This window comes from Nipponia nippon, unplaced genomic scaffold (assembly GCF_047370975.1).
Source record: "Nipponia nippon isolate SJK-2023a ecotype South Korea unplaced genomic scaffold, ASM4737097v1 scaffold_37, whole genome shotgun sequence".
Classification (NCBI taxonomy): domain Eukaryota; kingdom Metazoa; phylum Chordata; class Aves; order Pelecaniformes; family Threskiornithidae; genus Nipponia; species Nipponia nippon.
In genome coordinates this window covers 962,064-988,113 of record NW_028262355.1, presented here as the reverse complement: position 1 = coordinate 988,113, position 26,050 = coordinate 962,064, and the positions used below count along the sequence as shown (strand labels likewise).

Genomic DNA, 26,050 nt, shown 5'->3' with positions numbered 1-26,050 from the left:
GGTGTTCCCCAGGGCTCGGTACTGGGGCCAGTCCTGTCTAATATCTTTATCAATGGTCTGGACAAGGGGATCGAGTGCACCCTCAGTCAGTTTGCAGATGACACCAAGTTGGGTGGGAGTGTCGATCTGCTGGAGGGCAGGAAGGCTCTGCAGAGGGACCTGGCCAGGCTGGAGCGATGGGCCCAGGCCAACGGGGTGAGGGTCAACAAGGCTCAGGGCTGGGTCCTGCACTTGGGGCACAACAACCCCAGGCACCGCTGCAGGCGTGGGGAGGAGTGGCTGGGAGCTGTCCGACGGGAAAGGGCCTGGGGGTGCTGGTCAACAGCCGCTGAACATGAGCCAGCAGTGTGCCCAGGTTGCCAAGAGGGCCAATGGCATCCTGGCTTGTATCAGGAACAGTGTGGCCAGCAGGAGCAGGGAGGTGATGGTGCCCCTGCACTGGGCACTGGTGAGGCCACCCCTCGAATCCTGTGCTAAGCGCTGGGCCCCTCACCCCAAGAAGGCCATGGAGGGGCTGGAGCGTGGCCAGAGCAGGGCAGCGAGGCTGGGGCAGGGGCTGGAGCACAAGGCTGGGGAGGAGCGGCTGGGGGAGCTGGGGGGGCTCAGCCTGGAGAAGAGGAGGCTGAGGGGAGCCCTCATCGCTCTCTGCAACTGCCTGGAAGAAGGCTGGAGCCAGGGGGGGTCGGTCTCTTCTCCCCAGGAACAAGCGATAGGATGAGAGGGAACGGCCTCAAGCTGCGCCAGGGCAGGTTTAGGTTGGACGTTAGGAAAAAATTCTTCCCCCAAAGGGCTGTCAGGCCCTGGCACAGGCTGCCCAGGGCAGGGGTTGAGTCCCCATCCCTGGAGGTATTTAAAGAACAGATAGATGTGGTGCTTAGGGACATGGTTTAGTGGTGGGCTTGGCAGTGCTGGGTTAATGGTTGGACTTGATGATCTTAAAGGTCTTCTCCAACCTAAACGATTCTATGATTCTATGACTGATTTTATGCAACAGATCTGTACTAGATATTTACAGAGAATATTCTTATCTTTTGCAGCGGCACCTACAGTACCAAAGGGAAACTCCCAGCTCGTTTGGCAAACAAAACTCAACAGGCAATTCATGCACCTAATGTTGACATTAGAAATGCTTCTATTTATCCACATAAATATTAGAAAAGGACATAAGGAAGGGCAAGATGTCCCCGTTAAGCATTAACTGATGGCCTTCAGGACAGGGACAGCTTAAAGCTGTGAATTGTCAAAGTATGCTATGTTTTTTTAGCCCAAAACAATGCTGCAGTGTACCACAGGTGCTGTGGTACAGCATCTACAGAAGGAACAAGACAACAAAATTGGTGTGGAACAGTTTAGCTTTAACCCTTTATCCAACAGGGTCGGTTCTTCTTTTCACTCCTTTTCTACTGACACTATTAATGGGAAATCAGAAAGGAAAAAAAAAAAGAAAAATAGTTTGTGATAAACAAGCTACTTGTACAGCAGAGGAGGAGGAAAGATAGTGGGGAAATCATTAAGATCTTTAGTGCTTACTGAAAAGCGGATGTGGAAGCTATTTCTAGCCCGCAGATCTTTGTCAATGATTTCCGGCACTGTCAGCCACGCGCCTCTTCTTGAAATTTCATCCTACAGTGGTTTCCATGACTCTGCTCTCACTATCTTTATAATTATTCCCTAAACGCATCTTTCAGATGCTTCTCCTAACCTTCTTGTGACACACGAGCTTGGCCTTGACCACGGTCCAGCAGCATTTGCAATAATGCTTCACACCGGGGCAGCACCGTGGCCTCCAGCTCCAGCCTAGGGCTCAAAGATCACATCTTATTGCACCTCAGCCAGCTACTGTCTACGAAAGAAAACGACCAAGTTCTTTTATCATTGTATCAGTGGAGAATAGTTACTACAGCATCCATACTCACAAAATAAGTAGCATCTTACACTTCTCAAAAGACGTCAGGTTTTTACATAGGGAAATGGCAGGGAGCAGTGGCTTGGCCATGGTCCCTCAAGAAATTATTTTTGTAGGTGGGCACCGAAAAAAGATTTTCCAAGTTGTAGCTTCCCTAGTTATACAGCACAGTAACGGCCTGGATAGAGTTGACTTCATACAACCGCTGGCTTTGCAATCCTCTGCATTTGCATGCAATAAATATGGCCTCAAGCTGCACCAGGGGAGGTTTAGGTTGGATATTAGGAAAAACTTCTTCACCAAAAGGGCGGTCAGGCACTGGACCAGGCTGCCCAGGGAAGGGGTTGAGTCCCCATCCCTGGAGGTATTTAAAAGAAGGGTAGATGTGGTGCTTGAAGACATGGTTTAGTGGTGGCCTTGGCGGTGCTGGGTTAACGGTTGGACTTGATGATCTTAAGGGTCTTTTCCAACCTTAACGATTCTACGATTCTAAATACCGAACTTTCTTCTGAAGGGCTTTGCCTCTCCCGCCATCCTTGGAGTTCAGAAAGTCCTTTCAGAGGAGATGACACATGAGGCGTCCAACAGGAGCCTGCTCGGTTTGGCAGTTACCTCCATACCCGCTCCTACCCTTCTTTTTCCTAACAACCTGATTTAGCAGAAAAAAAGATTACTTCCAGTTTTCTTTCAAAGGAATCCTTTTCTGTTATCTTCTAAAAGTAAACTTTTTCCACATAATAGCCAACTCTTCTTCAGTTAATCCACACAAATTGGTGGGAAAAGGAACAGGAAAATGGAAATTAAGTAGCTTAAGATTTTGAAGAGGTCACCGAAGAAATAACTTTACATTAAAGAGTGTATTTACTAGATAGATGTCCACGTGCAGGTAACAGAGATGACCAAAGAAATCTTCCATGTTGCAAATTAGTATGAATTAGAGACTGAAGATTTAGGCAAATGATACATGGGTAAGAACATAAAAACAAAAAAAGGAGAAAGAAAGGAAAAAAGACAGCTAGGGTGAACTAACTGAGCAAAAAGCTATTGAAAAAATATTCAAGACGCAGTTTTAAAAAAGATACACTGCTCAACAGCGTTTGACAGTTTCATATAATTGAGTTTTAAAACTTGCCCTGCTTTAAGTATCAAAAGCATCTGCACCATGAACAAATACACTTTTCCAATATTTAAAGATAGCGCGGCGAAAAACAAATACAGTTGCCGCAGACCCCGTGCTAACTTAATCAACTTGCAGCCTCTGAGACTTCTCCATTTGGCACAAAAAATATTAGCTGAAATTAAAACAATTTTATTATGCACCTATTAATAAATGATTAATTTTCAGACTTCAAACAGATCCTGTTTTGTGGAGACCTACATTTCAAGCAGCTCAATGCAGTAGAAGTCCAACTCATTTTTTTTGTACAATAAGCAATTTATAAAAGGCAGGTTCAGAAGTTAAACGTGAAGACGTGAAAATGAGCCTAACAGAAAAGAGCCCAGCTCACAGCGCTGTAAGACTGCACTAATTGCATTCTGGTAAACAGATATACAATTTACTAAGCCAAATTTGGTGGAAAAAGTAATAGAAATGCAGATTATCGGACTGATCTATTTGGAAGACATTCTTTTGGAAGGCAGATTGGATTCATGGGGAAAATAACCTTCCCCATGGCCTCCAGTTCCAGAATGATGCCAATGAGCTGGGAGCCTGAGAAATACCCTGAACATTGAAAGGACACATAGCTCCATCCCAGACACCACCTAGAAACCAGATCTTGTCTTCCCAAAAGTGCTGTGGGTCTTTCCTCACCTCTGTACGTTTGCTGTTTTCCATCCTCAAGCCTCCCCCTTCTCCTTCTACCTTCCCTTCAGAAGTCCAACTTGGCCAAACAGCCAACCCATGATCTCTTCTGCTTTGAAAAAGGCAGCTAAAATAAATATTTTTAAAGTAGCTTGACACTTGGAGAAGGGTCTCGATGATGGATAGAGTGGTCCTACCCAGAGAGGGTAGGAGTACAGGTCAGAACCAAAAGAAAAGACGCATTTTCTGGTGTTGCTGGACTTTTCCTTTCTGTGCATGGTTGTCTACCAGGATCAGAGGGAAACAGCTTAAAAATGGCAACGAGAGCTCCCCCAATTCTCTTTCTTCCCCAAAATTGCATGCAAATAAAGACAATGGTTTGAATGATTTATATTCTTTTTCTCTTGTTCTGCCTATTTACAAAAGGTCCTAGGAAAAAAAAAAAAAAAAATGTAGATTGACTATCATCCCAGCAATGAGGTTCAAGTCCTTTTATCCCAAACCTGAAACCTGTGTGAATCTCAGCACTACGCATCTCGGCAGTCTGTGCTATTCCATTCACAATTTTACAAAATTCATGGAGAACCAAAAAACACAAGCTTATTTACCCATTTATTTTTTTTCAAGGCTTGCTTCTCAGTCCAGTTGTATAAACACTTGAAGTTTTACTTCGAGTTCATTCTGATCCAGAGCTCAGGTTCAAACTGCCCGAAAGAGGAGCTTCGGCACAGATTTACCTTCAACTCTTGGGTATCGCCCATGACAACATACTGAACTCAACCGCTTCCAAAATGTAATGAGCTCCAGCATTTTTAAGTATCAGTTCAACTCCAGTTTACAAACCTCCGAGTTAATTTGGAAGATATATTCTCCAGGAAAACAAATTCAAATTCATGTTTTCTTCTTTTATGTGGTCAAACACACTCATGGTTGTCTCCAATTGGCCTACAGCTATGCTTTAATTAGATAAGTTGTGACAAAATGTCGCTCATAAACCCCGCGCTGTGCACATCTAAGACACCTCCAAGGTTTAAAAGGGACTAAAAAAAAAAAAGATGTCAGCCATACAAGTCCTTCAAAACTAAAGTCAAAGTTCCCTTAAGTATGTTAGAAATGTTGCATATTTTAAAATCTGGGTTTGACTGAATGTGCTTTTACTATTTCTAGCCCTTCCCACCTGACGGGCAGTGGTCGGTTCAAATACCTGTAGCTGGTGTATAGCTGAGAATAAAGCAAGCCTTGCTCGGTGTCCTCAACATCACTCTGCCGCTGGGGCTAACGCTCAGTGAAGCTGGTATTTCACAGAAATTTTAAGTGGCTGTGTAATATAATAAATACTATCACCACACACCGTCCGGCTGTGTTCATTCTCCGCTGGAGAACCTGGCCACTTCAGCGGCTTTCCTGGAGTCCAGGACCACGTTACAGTCAGGCTTTGCAATCAGATACAGAATTACAGGAAGAACAAAAGTAATTTTCTGTTAACTGTGTAACTATATATCTAAATATACTTATGAAAAAGAACGTGCGCTTGTGTTGAACATCTCCCTTGGGCAGCAGGAAAAAAGAAATCCTGTTATTTCAAAAGCTGCAATTATTTAGCAGTCATAGGGAATTCAGTGCTGGCTTGTTTATGCAGTTCCTATGAACGATGATGCAGCCAGTGTCTAAATTGAGTTCGCTCTTTCCCCCGGCATAGCGAACCGTTTGTCTAAGCTAATAAATGTACATATTAACCCAGCCACCTCGTAGGAAGCCTGTTCTATGCTCTGTTCAATATTTTCTAGTTAAACTAATCGGAACCATTTGCTCAAAAGACTTTTGAGAGCCTCTCCCTCGCAACTGGAATATACATACTTCACAGGCTGAATTTGAGTAGTCTCAAAGTCCCAAGTGGTTTTAACGGATCACCGCTACCATGAGCTGTAAATACTTTCCCAGCAAGCCGCGAGCGCACCACGGAAGCCGACACAAAACACTTTTTCGGCATCTGAAGAATAGCAAATGCTAGGAAAAGTCATGGGAATAGCACTAGATACATTCGTTACGAGTAATAGATGTTTTTCAGTCTTGGACAGTCTCCTGCCTTCTTTTTTAATAATTGAATTTTGGCAGCTGCATTAATTCGTGTTAACCATGTAGTTTAATGGCAACTACTCCATAACTGAGTGCTGTTCACCATTCATTTCATTTAGGACCTTTTATAACCATTAATCAAACCGATGGCCAATCACTCTTGTCACACTGAATCAAACCAGAGCCAGAAGGCAAAGGGAACAAAAAAACAGGTCTAATGAACGCTGCCATTCATCTCGTGTTATAAATAGAGAGTCCAGGGAATCACAACAGCGTGCAAGCGCAGCGAGGCCAACTCTCTTACCTGTGAAATTCTGCCCTAACTCTGATTTGAAAGCTGTGACGTTTCCGGAAAAAAAAAATATATATATATATATATTTTGCCCTCCATCAACAAAACTACTCTGCTAATGATAAAAGGGATGATGAAAACCTGGCTGGAAGGGACCCCGAGAAATCACCGTCTGCCCCACTGCCCCATAGCAGGATCTGCTTTCATTTACACGTGCCTGATAACTGCCTGTGCAACCTGGTCCTAAAAACCGCACACCCGCGGTTATAAACTAAAAGAAGTTGTAATACACCGATGAAAAGAGTCATTTATTTATTTTTAAATTACACGAGTGTGCTTTGCAATGAGGTCTACATCTTTTGACCGTCGTATGCAAGCTCCGGGGTGACTTATTCTCAAGCACCTCACTGCAGAAAGTACTCTGGAGAGTTTGGGAACAGAGAGCAAACCACTCTCCAAGGGCAAAAGAAACCACTTCTCTTGTGACAATATATATTCATGCAGTTCTCAATTTATAGTACAAGAGATAAAAGACTATTCTCACAAGTAACGCAGCTGTAGGCTCTTCTCTCCATTGAGACAAAGAAATTAGAAAGAGCTGAACAGCCAAGGGTCAGGTTTAGTACTGGGAACCGCTCCTCTCTGAGGAAGCTCTCTGCTTAAAACATTTAGTTTAAAAAAAAAAAAAACAAAACACAAAGCTTTGCTTTTTTGTTTTTGTTTTAAACAAGCTGTTTAAAATGTATGTAGACATCTGTTGTTTTTATTTCTCAAATCCGGCCAGCAATATGGAGAAACTCATTTCATTTGCGTCATCTTTACTTGTCGTTTTCAATTTTTTTGGAAGTATATAACATGCTCTCCTTATTGGAAATAGCATGGTGCTAAACCATGCTAATATATTAATTATAACACCATACTGAGAAAGATTCCTAGCGTTATTATTAGGTATTCGCAGAAGCAGCTGGATGCTACAAAGCAGATGCCATTGCTGAGGAGCCGCACAGTGAAAGAAAATATAGCTCTTCTCTGGGTTTTGTTGTGTTTTGTCTTACCCTGTTTAATGCTCAGAAAAGAGAGACTTAATTCATACTTGAATGTAAATACCAAAATGCAGTAACTAGCGTTATGCAACAATTACACAGTTATAAAGTAATAATGCTAGAGCTTCTAAAAAACAGGGAACTTATAAAGAAAATATGTATTTTCTTAATACCAATACACATTAACTGTTGGTGAAACAGTAGCTATACGCCTTCTGGTACCATATATGGCTCAGTCCTATCACTGAAACTAAGCTTTTCCCACTACCTCTAACACAAAAGACCCACCGTCCTCCACTTTGAGCTTTACGTATCAACCCTGCTCAAAAACCTTCTCCACAACACAACGTTAAAGGAGATATTTAGTGGGAAAAGGAGCTATTTGGTGGTAAATTTTGAAAAGCGCATTGGGCCTACGAAGGAGACTCCCAAATGGGCACTTCAGCTCCCAAACCTCAGGTCAAGCTGACCCACAACAGCTAACCCAGGCTTTTACACCAAAGACTTTTCACCGAGTCCACGTTCACAGTAACTTTTGCACACACGATTCACGGTTTCCCTGCACGTTACTCAACTCAAGGTCACGTTTAAAAAAACAAACCAAGAAGCAAATAGAAAAAATAAAAGGTTTCTGTCTCCAAAGGGTAAATACCTTCTCAGTATTGCTCAGGGTCAGAACTGGCTCCCAAAGTTATTTAGGCGCTTCTCTAAATCTCATTTAGCACCTCTGCCCGTAAGCAAAAATCAATCTTAAGAAATTTATGCAAAGCCCTACAGAGCCTAGAGCCAAAATAGAAAAGCGAAGTTAGAGATGGCTGAAGGAGGTAGGTGGGACAGCAGACCGTGCCACCACCCGTCAGGATGGGGAACGTCTCTGTTGGTCCCACGCTATACTCAAGAGTTACGCCAGCAAGGCCGTGCACGGCCCTACTCTCCCTGTGGCCACGGTAGGAAATCGGCCCGCGGTCACTGCGACGGCTCCGCACGCGAGCACACCAACACACTCCACGCTTCTGGCAGCAGCAAAGCTCCCTTGTCAGAAATAAAATAGCTTCTTTAACAAGCTATTTGGCAGAGTCTCTCTGCAACTACTGCAGGCTGATCCACAAAATTAAAAGTTTAAAAAACAGACTACGCACAGACCTGGTACAGTTAACTTTCCAACATGCATTCTCCTGTGGATTCAGAGGGATTTTTGTATGAATATTTTTTCCCGTTAAACATAAACCTGTAGATCATACCCAGGCACAGCAATTTTCCTATGATCAGCCAAGTGAGCATCGGTATCACAAAGCTTGTTAGGTATATTTATTTTTAATAGGATTGAATTTAAACACCATTATCAGAAAATAGCAACACTGGATTTCACTCAAGTGCTTTTTACAAGCGTCAGGTGCTGAATAGGTATTTGATACTCATGATGCATTGACAAGAATTACATTTCCAGAATGGTCTGAATCAGGCACTCAACTCCCATTCCATCCATGACAATAAAAATTAGCTGACTGTCCTTCAAACACACACCATTACCAGGATGAGCTTCCCTTTATCCGCAAGTAGGCATTCACCTCATTATTCACAGACTCCATTAATGGCAAATCACTCAGAACATTGCAAAATAAGATATTAAACGGGACTGGGGGGAAAAAAAAAAAGCTTAATGGAAATTCTCAAAGATCAGACCGCTCTTCATTCCAGTCCAGCCTCGCTACCAGTACTAGCCAGAATCAGCAGCATCAGAGTAAGCTGGGAGAAACTTTGTAGTAAGTAGGTATAGAATAATACATACTTATATTGTATTATTATATAATACAATAATGATACATAATTATTTTATTATATTGTTATATGGAAGTGGATGGTTCTTCCCATAAAGGATTAAGTCAACCCCGAAGTTCACACACACAAATATATATATACACACACACACAAATATATCAATCTATCTATCTTCCATCTATCTATCTATATATATAAACACACACACAGAGAAGAGAGACTGTTGAAATCCTATTTTCTATGTTGTTCAATGTGCTCATATCCAATGAAACAACACCAAATCTTGACTTAATCTACAAATCTGTTGGTCCCAAAGCTATACTCTGATAGGAAGCTCCACGGATTAATATAACGCTGGTTAAAAGGGAAAAATAAATCATTTCATCAGCTTTAAGTTTGCAGCAGAGATATTAGCACTCGTGCTTACTCAAATATTTTGTCTGTCTCAAGGGCATTCAGTCACACCATGGGTTTCTTCACTCATTGAGGGTGCTGGATAAGCCAGTCATTCTGCTCAGACCGCCTGGCTGAACTGCTTTATGCAGTTTAAGATATATTATTAAAAAAAAAAAATCCATCAGAATGTCGAGCATGTTCACACGTAAAAGGAAAACTGTAAAAATTTCTGCCAAACTCTGCTGATTCCAATACTTGCACTGACTCAGCACGACAGCAGCAGTGCCAGGCATTTACTTACGCATATGCTATCTTGTACCCCATCTTCAAGTGTCCTATTAATAAAAATACTCTTCACACATCAGTCTCAGCAAGGACAGCCCCTTTCCCCCCACCATCCTTTGAAACTGTCGTCGCCCTTACGTTTTTCCTCTCTTCAATCGCATCACTCCAGAAGGCAAAACGAATCTGAGATCAAGAGAAACAGAGGAACTTACAGTAAAAACCTGTCAGGGCTCAGCCAGCTTCGCCACGGAAAACCTGCGGCACTACGTGGCGCTTCGCAGTTTACTGTTTGTGCCAGCACAGACCCCCGTTAGCGCCAAGAATTCATCGTTTCTGTCACAGGGTTGCACAGCTCTGCTAGCACTGTGATTTTTAATTTCTTAAGTATATAAAAAAAATCCTTGAATGGCATAGCTAATGTTTTTTTATTTTGTTTTTTATTTTACTGTCACTACTTCTATTTACCACGGGCGACCATACCATGCTCTCCCTTAGCAATGCAACGGTAGCTGACTTGATTTCAAAGGGAAACGTTGCAACTGCGTAAAAGTCATACTGTCCAAATGTATTTTTTTCCTGGATAGAAAATATAACTGGCTTCTGTGAAGCCATTGAACGCTATTGATTAGGTAATACATTTTTTAAATTCTCTAACTAAAGGGGAGTGAAGACAGAACGAGTTATTGACCCATCTAGTCCAGCACCTTCATCTTAGAAAGCCTGGTTACATTTCAGCAGGTAAATCCACCATTTCCAACAGAGCTTGCGTTGCCTGTCCCACATCAATACCCTGAAAAAGAAGTCTCTTCCCAAAGCCTAATTGAAATATTTGACTTCCGTATTTTCAGGTGACAATACCATTAATTTTCTCTCATCTCCGTGAGAACTAGCTATCTCAGCTCCATCAAACTTCTGGGAAAGGGCAGAACACCACATTGGACACTCCTGTCTGCCTGACTTGACAGAGGAGCTGCAGGGATGGAAAACCTACATTGCTATGTCACAGACTCCAAGTTACACCCGGCAAGAAATAAAGTGAACGGTATCCATGTTTCCCTTTACATTAAACTTTTTAGTATTAAAACTTATCAGGAAAACAAATGGGAGAGAGGCAGTCTTTGCTTTGGGGAGAGACTGGGGTTTTTATGTTCATTTGTCTATTTTTGCCTGAAGTAAACCGCCATGAGATTTATCGTAGATTACTGTGCCGCTTTATCCTGCCAGCTCGCATATACGTATGCCCTGTCCCATAAAGAACTATAAATTCAGACCAGAGGACAATTAAATAGTCCATTCTGTGTTTGGCTTCTTCAACAAGAGAGCAAGACATGAGCAAGTTTGATCTACCCCCCAGTGTGGGATCACAGAGGAACAGATCCTCAGGTTCTTTACAGGTTTAAAACAGTTTGGGGAATTATTTTTCAATGAGGACATACCAATAGGGTACATCGCTGGGTTTGACTTTTAACCTTAGCAATAAACTATGACCGCTTTTGTAAATATTTCAGGACCGGTGCGTTTGCACGAGATCGGCTTCAGCAGCGCTCACAACGGAAACGTTGGAAGGTTTCTCATTTTGCATGCTTTCATTGCTGTGTCAAACCATGTTATGGTGATGCAGGCTTCCTTCTTAATACTACTCTCTACCTAAGTGATTCATACACAACACCGTGATCCACGCCTGCTTTATGCAGTGCTTTCCATGACCTTGAGCTCTGAATAACCATTTTGCTACAGGAATTTATGCAGCAGAGTCAGAAGTAAAAGTGATTTGACCAAGATGTGCGGTGCTTACCATCGTTCATTCTTGTCAAAAAGACCTAGGTGATTTTATAAGCCACTTGTCTCACGTGGCCTTACCTTCGATGTAGCTTTTCTTCCGCAATAGCAAACAGAACTAGTGCTAAAACCACTTCATATTAAAAACTCCCTAGTAAAAAGCATTCGCACAGAAAAAAATGCTTCCAAATTGCAGTCAAGTTGTTTGTAGCTTATACATATGGATGCTCGGTAAAAGTTAGCAACCGTGTTTTTCTACAAACACTGCCGTTCAGAACCAATTTTTTTTTTCCTTTTTGCTACTACGTTCTCTTACTTTAGGCAACAACTTAAAATTATCTCAAACCAGCACTTGCGACCCAACACTACTGGAAAACTGTTCTCTTCTCTGCTCCTCCTTAAGGGACATTTTAGGAAGAGAAGATAAAATATATATTACCTCAATCTTGATCCATTCAAAAATAGCTGCCTGATTCAAAGGCATTGATAGTGTAATTCTGAATACGTGCAATATTATGCGAAGAAGAGTTGACAAAACTCAACCTCAGAAGAAGTGATGCTCCTCCCCCGCTGTATCAACACAATCAGAGCTATCGTTTGGTCTTTGATACAGTTAAGGGACAGTCAAAATACCAAGCAGGAAGGAGAAGAAATGATGTATGACGGCATATCACCTAATCTATCAATTCAGTTATGACCACCTACAGAAAACCAGGTTTATGGTATTAGACCTCTCCTAGATCTCTACCAGAACCCAAAACTCCAGGCATTTATCCCACTGCCAAACCAGGCTCCAATCAGAGTGAGATCCCACAAGGAGGTACAGGGTAGGGAAATTTTTTTTCTGGATTTACATCACTTTCAGAATATTGAGGGAGTTGGGGTCGGGAGGCTTCTTTGCTAAAACAGCTAAGCAGACTTTCAGTCTCGCTTAACGTAACGCGAAACAAAAAAAAGCTATATAAAAAACCCTCAGAGGCCAAAAGGGAACAAGCCCAAAATACACTTCTGAAAGCTAGAAAATATTTAGAACATAACTCTAGTTGATGCTGGTTAACACATTTAATCATCTTCAAACATTTGTTTCAACACTAAGCTCTCTAAAGCTACCGAGCACGCAGATGATTTATATAGTAACTCGGTAAGCTGCACCGGACCTTTTAATTTTCATTAGACAGGGAGATGTGGCTAAAATATTGCCAAAAGGCCATAATACAAAATGAAAATTTAGCAAAACGCATTATCTCTTCTTGCAAATTCATTCACCTCTTGCAATTTTAGGCTTAGGTCCAACACAGGAGGGGCTATTTTTAGCTCTTTAAAAGAACTAACAGGAACTCCATTGTGAAACACTCTTTCTTGCAAATAGCCTCATTATTGAAAAGATCAAAAGCATCTTGCTACCATGTGATGGAACTAACTTTGATCTCATGTTGTCTCCTCAGACTTCAGAGGAGATAATTATTGGACTGTTAAATTTTTTTGCACTCAGACTGCAAATGTCTCACTTATCCCTCTTTGCACTACAGATACAGTAACAATAAAAGGATTACATCAATATTAAAAGATTTGAGTCTCGCAACAAAATACTGATGGGCAATTTATAGCTTGTTAAATAAACAAGCATGTTAACTCTAAGGAAACACAGAAATATCTGCATTCGTATCTAGCCAAAGAAGAAAATAAAACAATTAATTATTCTGTTTATGAGATACAATGAGTACATGAGAAGCTTTAGTGCATTTGAGAGTTTCCTACTGGTAAGGATGGATTCAACAAATAAACAGATTTTCTGAGCGAGTCGGTAGCCCTGGTATAGTGCTCTGAAAGACAGATATCAGGGGATTGCTGTCACCACCTCTCCAGTTTAGTCATGTAATTTCTTTTGAATCCTTTGAACATTTTCTGTTAATACAAACATACACGAACACAATGTTTCCTTTTCAGTTAAGTCTGTCACAAATGAGTGATCTAACTCATGAAAATAAGAAATGTACATCAATAGTGTGCCTATGTTACAGCTCCATTTTCTTCCATCTGTTCCATACCTGGGAATTCCATATGGGAGCAGAAACTTCACCAAAGAAACCTGTGATCTCCCAAGAGGGTGAATGCAATTGCATCGTGCCATGGCAACGCAGTTTTGGTTTCCCCTTGAGACTGCGAACAGTCAGCCGTTGTGGCATCTTTCATCTTTGTGTCGGTCTAGCTTCATGCTCAGCACCATCTTGGCATTCTGCCTTCTTCTCTTGGAGATTTTCATCATCTTACATTCACCCTTACAGTTGCGTCATATTGCCATCACATACCTCTCAACATGCCTGAAAATTTATGTACCTTTAATTTCGGTGCGACACACTTACAGCAGAAGGCATAACGAAGCCAAAGCTAGATGCGTCACAGACTGAATGCAGACAGGAATAAATTTTTCAAAAGGTACATAAAGAACTTAAATGTAAAACTCCCATTAATTTTCATGAGAACTACATGGTCAGAAGCTACCTACGCAAGAACGTAGGCAACGATCCTCCAGCCACAGTTGCTCTTACCAACAGATAATGCAATCGACTGTTGGGGTGAAATATCAGTGTAATCTATTTCTACTTCACAAACGACAATTAGTCACCTCCTCCACACTCGATTTGAAATCCACATATTTCAATAAGGCAAATAAAGTATACTGCTCAACAACTTACCTGCCTTTTCAATATTTGATTCCTTCTAATGAAAACAATCCCATAATAAATTAACTTCCACAACTATAAAGCCACGTTTTTATTTTTATCCAGTAAAACAATGTATTACATTAATGTACCTAAAGGAATAGAACGGAACCCTCCATCACCAGTAATTATTATATTTTATTATGGCTTGATAAAAGGATATTGTTATACAAGCACTGAATATCTTATAATCCAAATTAAGGCTCTATTCACTAATGAAAGTATTTTTCACGCCTAAGCTTTAAAGCTAGAATGCAAATAGAACAGCACGCTGAAATGTTATTGTTTGACTAAGTATTAACTATGTCATTCTTTAGATCTGACTGAAGAACACTAATGCACTCTGCTATTGTTCAATGGTTTAAACAAAGAAAAAAGAAAAAAGGCAGCTATTAGATTTAAACAAATTTCAGATTCCATTAATATTTGCCATGAGGAAGAAGCGTGGGGGAAAGCAGGTTCTGTCGGGAGGGCACTTTCCTAAGATTTAACAGTGGGAACCCTCAGAGCATCACTGCCGAGTGAGGACTTCCATGAATTTACTTGGACTTCTGTTGTGAGAAGACGCTAAATACATTGATTTTTCTTATCTTACCATATTGACTGTTCACGACAAAAAAAAAAAACAAAATAAAAGCAGCTACAAACCTGATTTTCAGCCCACTGTGTCCGACATCGTGCACAATGGGAACATCCATTGTAATACCAAAAATCAGGCTTCGGGGAGGAGAAATAAAGGGAAAGAACCACGTACAGAAGGCAGTAGCAATTAGCATCTGATACCATAAGATGTTCGGCAACAGCAAGGCTATCAGGCATTGTGGGAGGTGTTCAAAGATTTACAGGACTCGGTTTCCATGGGTGCAAATACCTGATCAAAGCAGGGAAGGGACTTGTACAGTCGGCAGTTATTTGGAGTTCTGGAAATTAAGGCGTTCTGGAAGAGGGAATAATTAAAAACATTCTTGGAAAAGCAATGTGGGTGCAGTTCATGTACTCACCCATCACCGACAGCTCTGCAGAGCCACTGCTGTTCTCGTTTTTGTAGGTGACTACACACGTGTATGTCCCAGAATCATCGTCGGTCACGTTTGATATGAGCAGGTTACTGCCAGCCAGCAACGAATACTTTTTGGACCTGAAACATTGATAACACACATCCGCAACGTGTTAAGGGGCTATCTATCTAGAAAAATACATGCAGTAAATTATGCTTTAAGTAATTCTCAGCTGTGATTTTTGCTCTTAATAGCTTTACACTTCCATTTTAAATACCAGCTAGGTGACATTTATGATCAAATTCAACCCTCGGATTCGGTGCAGAGATGAGTTATAGCAGCAGGTTAAGAGACACGTCTAGTCTCATTAATATTTAAGAGGAAAACCTCCTGGCCTCCAAGTCCACCCCACTGAATTGAAAGCACCACTCTGGTTTGCCTTTACTTTGCTCAAGGAAACGAAGCGTTAGAGACGCAACCCGCGAAGGACTGAGCTACCTGATGGGGAGCATTTCATCTCCTCGCAGCCACGTGAAGGTGGGAGGGGGGTACCCAGAAACACAGCACTCCAGAACAGCATCCTTCCCTTCCATGGCCACCACGTTCGATGGGCGCTGCAGGAAAAACTGCTGTCTGTGCAAACCCGGATCTACGAGAGCAAAAGAGACAGTTATCATCCATTTAAAAAAAAAAAGTAAAAAAACAGAACAACATGCTTTTTGTTGGGAATGGGGAATATAAAACGACTGATCAATAACGGACCCAAGAGACCACAGCTTTCACAAATTCTTACTGAGGGGAAAAAGAGAAAAATCATAGTACAGACATATAAAATGTGTATCAAATGGCAATCTTAAAGCTGCTTACAGGTTGAACCCAAGGGAGCAATTTGAAGGTAGAAAAATACCAGCTTTTGGGAAAGTGAGACAGGACTGTTTATAGCCTGGTATTAAAGTCAGGTCTTGGAAAGCCACAGGAAAAGACACAGTCACAGCAAGAAAAGACAGATATACATAAGGTTAAGAGTGGTACTGGATTAACGACACTATTTTGGAGACACAGGAGGGAAGTTCATAAATATGGCAGGCGAGAGAAGACAAGGAAAGCTTCAAGTTCGGAAAACGACCGAAATAACTTGAAAAAATCTGAACTGCGAAGGAATCTGTAGAAAGATTAGTGCCTCAAATTCTCCTTTGCCTGACCGAAGGCGTCCACACGGATGCCCCGCATGTCGGAGGCTGTCTCACAGCCCTAGGCACCTACCTGCGGGCAACTGAGCTGAGCTTTAGGACGAGCTGAATCTCTCCATAAGCGTCTCTGATTGCCACGGGTGGATCCCCATTGACCAGGGGACAACCCACATTCAGGTGACAACCTAGACCCAAATCCCACCCGTTGTGCCTGAAATACCAGCAAACGGAACCATACGCCAAGGAAATCAGTGGGGTTTGTTTGCTTTTTAACGAATATGTTCTTTTTCTTGAAAATGACTTCATTTTCTTATCACAGATGTTGAAACAAATGTGCTGGACTACTGCCATTAAACATTACTCCTTGTTTCCTGACACAAACAGAGAAATTACACAATATAAGTGAATATTCCCACCAAATTAGCAACTACAAGATCTTCCAGAATCATCTCCAAGTAATTCGCTGGTTCTCTCATACAAGTAGAAAGCAACGGTAACTAGCTGCGTGCATTTATTATGGATTTAGAGCAACAGCAGATTTCAACTTCTTACTGTAACCAGATGGACGTGCAATTGCCAGCCATGAATAAACGCAACCGAGGAAGAAGATCTCACGTACAACTCAATAGCTTCAATCTGTGAAGACATCTTAGCTGACCACAGCAATACCTTTGGCCTGTGAACTGCACAGTATCTCTTGCAATAACCACAAATACACGTATCACCTTAACATAAGCAATTAAATACATGGCAGACAACTAGCAGAAACCCAAAGCTTTTTTTCCTGCAACCCCAAGTCAGTTGTCCAAAGATGAAAACAGACGTGCCAAACCAGAAAGCAAACAAAATCTGTAAATAGTATCCAGATCTCAACACGGGAGAGTCTCCATTCCTTCAAAAGCCCTTAGTTCTGAAATGACAAAGAGGTCGCCTTTGATTAAAATAATGATCCTAGTTAGGATGGGAGATGTGAGCAGCAGTAAGAAGCACAGCAATAAAAATATAGGGAAAACGACACCAACGAAGGTTAAATATGAAGTTAGGAAAAGGAGATGATTGATAATTGAAACCATAGGATTTAGTAGAATACATTTGGCTGAGAGGGTTCTTCAAATACATTCGGAATAAATGGAATTCCAGAGCTAGTATAGGCTGGATATTAAACAAAACTGCAAAATCCTAAACCACACAGAAGTAGCTCAATAGGTACTGCTGTTCTGCACTTGGATAAAAGCAGGATAGCACATTCATCTTTTACAGCGATGTGAAATACATTTTTGTTGTATTGGAGACCAGAAACAATGAGACATCACTATTGTCTTAACTCCTCCAATGGAAATGATGTTTTCATTAAAGCTCTGTCAACAATCTGAAGATCAGTTAGTAACTACAATAATTAAAGCAACACCACACTTCAAGCAAAATGAAAAACAACAGTATTTTATTTGGGATTTTTCCTCTCACCTCTAATTTGCCTGGTAAAATTCTGCATGTGCCCAAGGGACATAATTGAGTGAAAATCCCAATGAAAGCAAAGCTGTTAGCATTAAGCATGACAGCAGATGGCCAGACCAAGCTCCAAGCCCAAGGTTAAACAAAGAGGTACCAATATGTGAACACTGGAAGAGGGAAGTCACCGTCCAACACCAAACTGGGACTCAGATATTTAGACAATAACGGCAGATGGCAGAAGATGGACTCAAAGCTAGGTAAATATTTTTAATTATTATTTTGGGATCCTTTAATTAACCTACAATCATCAAAAGTGCTTTAGTCAAAAAAGCATAAAGAACACCAATATCATAGAATCATAGAATGCTTTGGGATGGAAGGGACCTCCAAAGCCCATCCAGTCCATCCCCCCTGCCATGGGCAGGGACATCTTCAACCAGATCAGGTTGCTCAGAGCCCCGTCCAGCCTGGCCTTGAATGTTTCCAGGGATGGGGCATCTCCCACCTCTCTGGGCAACCCGTGCCAGCGCTTCACCACCTTCATCATGAAAAATTTCTTCCTTCTATCTAGTCTGAATCTACCCTCTTTTAGTTTAAAACCATCACCCCTTGCCCTATCGCTATTGGCCCTGCTAAAAAGTCTCCTCTCCAGGCTGAACACCCCCATCTCTCTCAAGCCTGTCCTCACAGTAGAGCTGTGCCACCCTCGGAGCATTTCGGTGGCCTCCCTTGGCCCCGCTCCAACAGCTCCATGTCCTTCCCGTGCTGAGGACCCCCGAGCTGGATGCAGGGCTCCAGGGGGGTCTCCCCAGAGCGGAGCAGAGGGGCAGAATCCCCTCCCTCGCCCCGCTGCGGGGGATGCAGCCCAGGAGACGCTTGGCTTTCTGGGCTGTGAGAGCACATGGCTGGCTCATGGCCAGCTTTTCATCCCCCAGCACCCCCAAGTCCTTCTCGGCAGGGCTGCTCTCCATCCCTTCATCCCCCAGCCTGTACTGATACCGGGGACTGCCCTGACCCAGGTGCAGGACGTTACCCTTGGCCTTGTTGAACCTCATGAGGTTCACACAGGCCCACCTCTCCAGCCTGCCCAGGTCCCTCTGGATACCATCCCGTCTCTCAGGCGTGTCACCTGCACCGCTGAGCTTGGTGTCATCTGCAAACTTGCTGAGGGTGCACTCGATCCCACTATGTCATCGATGAAAATATTGAACAGCACAGATACTGAAAATATTGATCATATGAAGATATTGAACTGACAGATATTGAATATCACCTCCTCTTCTTCATTTCCATCTCTTGCTCCATTCAAGACTCACAAACAGAAGCCTAAGCTTGTACTGAAACTTTTCTGAACTCCCTAATGATATAGCTGCTAGCTGAAAAGGTCGCATCTTCTCTACAGCCCTCTTTCATCCAGAAACACAGCTCAAAAGCAGATGGAAACTAAACATGTCAGTTGTGAAGCAATGTTTTGCCGCTTGATTTCCAGTTGAATAGAGAGTGCAGGGTACAGCCAAGTTAGCAGCTTAAAGCCACATAGAGAGTTGAAAAAAAAAAAATCTGTTACAGGAAGAAAAAGACAACAATATCTTATCGTTTTCAGAAAATAATAGGATGGAGAGAGTTGTGGTTTGAAACCCATGAAGATCAGAACTTGCACATTATTCAGGCAAGTCCCCAGCACGGGCTGAGCCTCCCAGGAGGTGGCAGCTGTGCCTTTGGGCGTCACTGGTGGCAGCCAGCATCTGCTGCGCCGGGCACAGCCCACAGAAATCACAGCCGCAGTCGGTCCTTGTGTCCATATCTTAAAGGCTAGAGTCGGTTTTACTACCAGAGGGGTCTGGATGGAATAACTAACACATTTTATTTAAGCATGAAGAAGCAAACCCACAGCTTTCATGATAAGAAATGCTAGTTTCCCATGAGTACTTATTAAGGAGGGCTGACATGCTGTCACAGACTATTAAAAGCTGGCATATCACAGCCGCTGGCTTTGTACCACCTTCCAAAAAACCAGAGTGGTCTAAAACCAGAGCTCAGTAACGAGGACACGAAAGGCAGCATTATCTAAAGCTACAATTATTTAACCAGAACCTTACAAGGAACCAAGGAGTCTCCAAAGGCACCCTGTCCTGAAGGTGGACATCCACAATTTCCTCTCAGAGCCGAGATCTGACTTGAACAAGGGGATGGTGTTGGATGTTAAAAGAATTCATTGACCAAAAAGTCTGTGGGGCCACAGACCACAAACCTCTGCAGTGGAGTGTTATACTGGAGGTGGGACAGTCTCCACCCACTTATGCACTTATGCTTGGCAGGGGAAAAAAATAAAACAAAACAATCACTAAACGTGTTTGAGTAAACTCTACAAAAACATGCATCAGCAGCAGAACAGACCTTGTGAGAAAAATCAGGCCTTTTTGTGGGCTTAAGGAAGCAGTTCGCATCTAGTGCATGGGCAGCAATGTCAGTATTGGTTCAGACTCGCCTGATAAAACTCCTCATGGCTGAACCAGTGCAACCAGTTATTTCCAGCTGAGAAATAAAGAAGATCAGACCATCAAATTAGATTTTTACATTGGAGACAAAGGAAAAAACGAGTGGGAGATTTTAAGACTAAAGGGCCATTCAATCTTGTTTCTGGTATAAGACAGGCCACAGAATCAAACCCATCCTGAGCTCAAAAGCACATTTGAATAAAGCGCATTCTTCACGAAGGCACCCAGTCTTGATTATAAAGATACCCAAGGTCTTGTTATCCCCTTCTCCACTTGATTAAAGAGCACTCAGTGTATTCTCCCTGAGAAGGTACTTGTACACCATAATCGAGCCCACATAATCAACCAACTACGGACCAGCTTTAACAAATGAGAAATTCTTTGCATGAAGCCCTGGAGCCATTGGAGGCATTGAAATCATTTCAGCTGTGATTTAATCACTTAGGCACCAATGTGGCATCTGTGGCCTGGGCTCACAGCCACAACATCCCCATCCATGGGGTCGTGACAGGACACCTCTTGGTCTTTTTCAGCATTAGCTTTTCAAGCAAACTGCTTGACTGGAACCATGCGGAGCAAGCTGCTCCCACCTACGGGCCGTAGGCCCCCATCACTGCCTGTGCTCACAACGCACACGCTCGGAGCCTGATGCTGGACCAGTACCTAAAGAAGGTAAGACCAGCATCAAAAGAAGCATGACCAGCTGGTCAAGGAAGGCAATTCTCCCCCTCTGCTCCGCTCTGGTGAGACCCCACCTGGAGTACTGCATCCAGCTCTGGGGCCCCCAACATAAGAAGGACATGGATGGCTAATGGAGTCATTGAGATAATTTGTGATGTAATTAAGGACATGTATGTATTCTGTAGCAGGAAAAGGTCCTGCATTATTTTTTTTTACTCATTCTTATGTTAAAGGCATAGCTTCTGTCACATTTTACCAGCATACTTTATAGTCAATCACTACTCGTTCTCTCAGACCCTCGGATTTGTGTCAATATGCATTGATAAGAGTTGAGGATGTATTTAAGTCTCATACCAAACTGGTCTTAAGCAAGCGGAACTCAAGACGATGCAATTTAGTTCTGCCTTCCGAGGAAAAAGAAGTTGCAAGGAGTCCGCTTGAATTCAGCCATACAGATACAGCTCTTCAGCACTCAAGGAGAAAAGTGTTACCATAGTATTTTAGCTACATTCTATATTGAAAAGAAGGAAACGCTTTCATAAAAACATTGCATCCTGGTGTATGGCATCTTACCGTGCTAAGCTACTTTGTGCTACGCTGCACTTGTAAGTGTTGTTCAGTCGACAAAAGACTCCCATCATCTCATACCCGTGAAAATTTTTCTGAACATATTTGGATAACATTGTACTTTGCTGGTACAATTTTATTTTTTTATTGCAGTGGTTTTTATATTGCAAATGACAGAACTGAGATGCCTTTAATAGGACAGTGATGTGATGGACTATCTCTAAGCGTTCGTAGTCACATTTCTAAATTCGATTAGAAAAGATCAAGATTTATACCAAATAAAACCCAATTTTGCTTTCTGCTGTCAGTGAAGAAAGGCCAGCAAAATTCCCCAACCTGATCTCACCATCGTGCCTAGAGGCTGAACGCTTAATCCCAATAAGAAAGCAAGGGTTACGTGCGAACGGTGTTAGAGAAATCCGTCATTAAAATGATACCGATCTCTCAATATACAGAATGCATTAAAACGTATAACCAAAATGCAGTTATTACTTTGGGATTTTGCTTTTTTGCCTCCACCTCCCAAGCCCCTTGCTTGCATTTCTCTGCTTCAGCCCTTTTGCCCTCCCCTCCCAAAAATGCAAGCCTGGCTCAGCAGAGCTCTGGGATGCAACACGACCAGGACCACGTAAGTAACAAGGACACGCAAAGATTGTGGCGTTAGCACTGACATGAATCAGGGCGTTAAGACATTCTTCTTACTGTAGTAACTTCAAAATACATTAACTAAAGTGCAAGGAAAACTGTGCCAAGTTGCTGCTGGAACATGAAACTATACATCAGGGGTCCTATTTCTAGCTTTAATGATGATTTCTTGTGAGACACTCTGTTTCCCCATCCATAATGAAGACAAAAGTATTTACAGCCCTTTGATTTGTTCTTTGAAATCCTTAGGTAAAAGAATAATATAAAATTTATTACTGCAGGGGTAGAGAAGGGACATTGCTGGTTTGTATTTACAAGACAAAAGGAGAAAGCTTTTTCTCTGGCCATTAAAGTTTTAGAGGCAAAATTGAAACAGAATGAGGAACGGCTCCACCACTACATTATGGAGAAAATGGAGAACAGAGCTGAGGCGAGAAAGTAGCAACACACTTACACCCTTACTTTCAGCTGAGCAGCAGAGCTTTGGCAGACGTTATTTTAGACCTACGTCGCCCTTGAGATGCAAAGACACAAGCAATTAAAGAGCAGTGGTTCAATCCAGGTAGTAACTGAATCCAGAGAAGAACCCAAGACAAGATTTTTCAAGGTGGCCCTGAATAACTGGAGAGGAGAGAGATTTTACTCTCAGTCCTAGTCAGAGTTGAAAAAAAACAAAAATAATGTAAAAAAAAAAAAATATCAAAGATGAGCTTAGTCAACTTTTAGAAACAAGTAGCAGCCCCAAACTGAGTCACAGCTTTTTAAATGCTAAATGGGATAATCTTTTAAATAATTTTTAGGGCCCTTCTTTAAGCCTCCTCCAAACCAACATTTCTGAAAACATGGTCGCTGGTCAAACACACTACGTCACGCTGAAGTCAGCGTGGAAGTCGCACATCTCCCGCATCACAAGCCGGCCGCGATCCTTACCAGGACCACATCAGCCTCTCTCGCAGCACTGTTCCACCCTTGTTCTGCTCATTACTCAAGATCAACCTCCAAGATTTTTGTCATAGGAAAGCGTTTGCTCCTGCCGCTAGGCTCTCCTATGATATGGCCAATAAGACCAATCACATGAAAATATTCTTTTTTTTTTTTTTTTAATTCTGCCCCATTTATAAAGTTCTGTTTAGGGATCCACATTCTTCGGTATTTACCACCTCTGAGATACCTGCATTCGCCTTCAATTGCAGTTTTATTGTTATACGGTATATTAAAGAATACAGGATCAAAAATATATCCCTGGCTCTTAGTGAGGACTTCCACTAAAAAAAAAAAATATCTGCTCAGTAACCATTTCTATTTGGAGACTTGATGGCTACAGATCTGATCGAGCACATCGATGCTATATTGATTTTCAATTTCGCTACTGTCTGAAGGAAAGAAATCCTCCTAGAAATCTGCTATAATGATACAAGTCATCACCAAAAATTCTGTTGACAGTGTCTGTTTTCATACACTGATACTGACTGGTTTTAATTGCGTGGACCAGGCTATTATTTTGTGTCTCAAAGATGCCAGCCTGACAGACCATCAGCTCCTCAAGGGTTGGTTTGTTCCAGGCCACTGGAATCTTCAGTATTCAAAATTTTTGGTCAAGAATTAATGGTCCTGAGAATTTCTCAGCTCTTCCAGGAGCTGCTTTTTTATTTGGATACAATGACCTGAAAATACCTGGTTTTGGACAAGCGTTTTAAGCCACTCCTGTCAAGATAGTACTAATTATTTTTTTTTAATATAAAAATGTCTTTAAATAAACCAATGCCATATGTACAAGCACATATTTTTCAAAAATTAGTATTTTTTTTTTTACTTTTCTGCCTTCTAAATATTGAAACAAATTCTACACTGTCACCCGTTCCTAGTAATATTGGTTCAGTTATATTTGAAAAACATTTGTACCCCAAAATTTACTCATTCTTGATATCTTCCACGTCTTTGATTCCTTTGACTCTCCACAAATTCTGTTTATTTATTAATTCATAATTACTATTATATCAGATTACTTGCTCCAATTTTTAGAGTTTTTCCAATTTCTTTGTAACCAGACTGCTGGGGGTTTCAGTTAAGACTGTCTTTCCTTTCTGTGTGTCACAGTAACGTCATTGTGTATGTATAAAATATACTTGCAATTCCCCAGTAGCCATTTGATTCTTTCCACTTCAATTCTCTCTGCCTGCTAACTTGACTCCAGCACGTGGGAATTCTCTTCTGGTTTAAGAGACAACTTTATGAAAGGTAGTGATGACGAGAGACAGTTGTGTATGTTTAGCTTTCAGGTTAATAGCAGAAAAGAAAGCAATGAGTTTCATGCAATTAAATACAATCAAGCAAAAAAAGCCCCCCAAAAACCAAACCAAAACCTACAAGCTCGTAAAATGCCAAACCCGATGTATCCATCACCTCTGATGTTTAGGATCTATAATAGTCATAGTCACTAATAGTTTATTAGTATGTTGTTATTAGTTATAGTTATTAGTATGAAATAATATTGCGTATTAAAGCTCTAGTGCCACTATTTAACATAAAACAAATCTCAAAGCAGGAATGCAAAGGCTGTTCCAACACTACAGAATTCCCTTTTGTTCGGGATTCTTTGTCGACTGCATTTTGAGAGCAAAATCAGCAATAAATTTCAAGTGAACCACGTTGCTCTTCTCTCTATACCCAAATTTGCAAGCCAGCCTACGGTCCACTAGTCGACGGCATCAGCATCCTCAAGCTACCTCAATTTCATAAGGTTAATCGTATACCAGGAACCTTCCAATAACAACTTATGCTTTCAAATACATTGCGAAATAAATTACATAATATTCTTAAGGCCCTTGTTCTGAACTCAATCTGTGCTTCAATAAAAAGTACTAAACCCAATCCCATTTAGAGCAATCAGCGCGTAGTTCATAAATAAAACCACCAATCTGGCCACTAGCCAGGGAGCTGCTGCGCAAACAGCTCTTTAGTAGATATTAGTTATTGTTCTTGCGATTGCATTGATCTCGGCTAAGGGCCCACACCGACTGTACGTCCGTCTCTGCCCGCCTGCTCGTTTTTATTTCCAACTAGGCAAGCTGCTCGAACGTGGGAAACTGATATTTATATGTAAGAGATTACTTAAGCACTAATCAGATTTATCGAGGGGAGAGCGGCGAAATCACTCATTCCCCAGGATTATTAATAAGCATTTTTAAATTTAACCTTTTCTTGTTAAAGGTCAAAATATAGCTAGCTTATAAAGCAACCTCAGCAATGCTATTCATTTGGGCAGCTGGAAGCAGGGATAACCCAGCTACTGGAAGTTATTGCACGAATCTTTTGGAACTAGGGATTTCCCTTGTACGAATACACGTAGAAAGACGATAGCACGCCTGCATACTCTCACACTGCTGCCTTGTTTTCCAACTTGACTTTAACAGATGACACCTTAGGAGGATCTATTTACCAAACAAGAAAATATTTTTCCCCCAATCCATCCAAATACTACTAATAATTTAAATAAAAAAAAAAAAATCAGAGTAATTACACTATTGCTAAGTAACTCAGCATGTTCTGTGGCAGGGCATACCCCATCCACATGGTTCTCTCCTAATGAGGTAAAAATGAAACCTTTAATAGAAATTATACCCATTTAGCAGAACAAGCAATGCTTATGCCAGGTGCTCAGGACAAAGCTCTTGATCCATCTGTTGCTCGGTTGGAAAGGCAGGACTAAAAATCCAACCTTGATTACATGCAATTAATGGAAAACTCAGTACAAAAATACACAGTTCCAATGGCTGTTACTGGTTTTAAGCGTTTAACTTTTTTCTGCTTGCAAGAACATAGCTTCAGGTTTCCAGGCATTAGTTTTTTCACCTAGTTCATAAAAACCTGCCGGTTAAAGAGCCTTTTTTCCCCAAGTAGTGCTTACAGAGCACACTAACAGCAAGTCTATAAAGA

The 26,050-nt window shown here is 41.7% G+C and overlaps 1 protein-coding gene across 2 annotated transcripts in view; it reads right to left on the bottom strand.

Annotated features, from left to right (window-relative positions):
* Positions 1-26,050, bottom strand: part of DCC (DCC netrin 1 receptor) — a 606,037-nt gene that overhangs the window by 296,964 nt on the left and 283,023 nt on the right. For both annotated transcript variants that reach the window (XM_087772741.1, XM_087772742.1), the window contains exons 4-5: positions 15,580-15,730; positions 15,085-15,221 (exon numbers count right to left, since the gene is read on the bottom strand). In XM_087772741.1, coding sequence (XP_087628867.1) covers positions 15,085-15,221; positions 15,580-15,730 — 288 coding nt within the window. The remainder of the gene's footprint in view (positions 1-15,084; positions 15,222-15,579; positions 15,731-26,050) is intronic.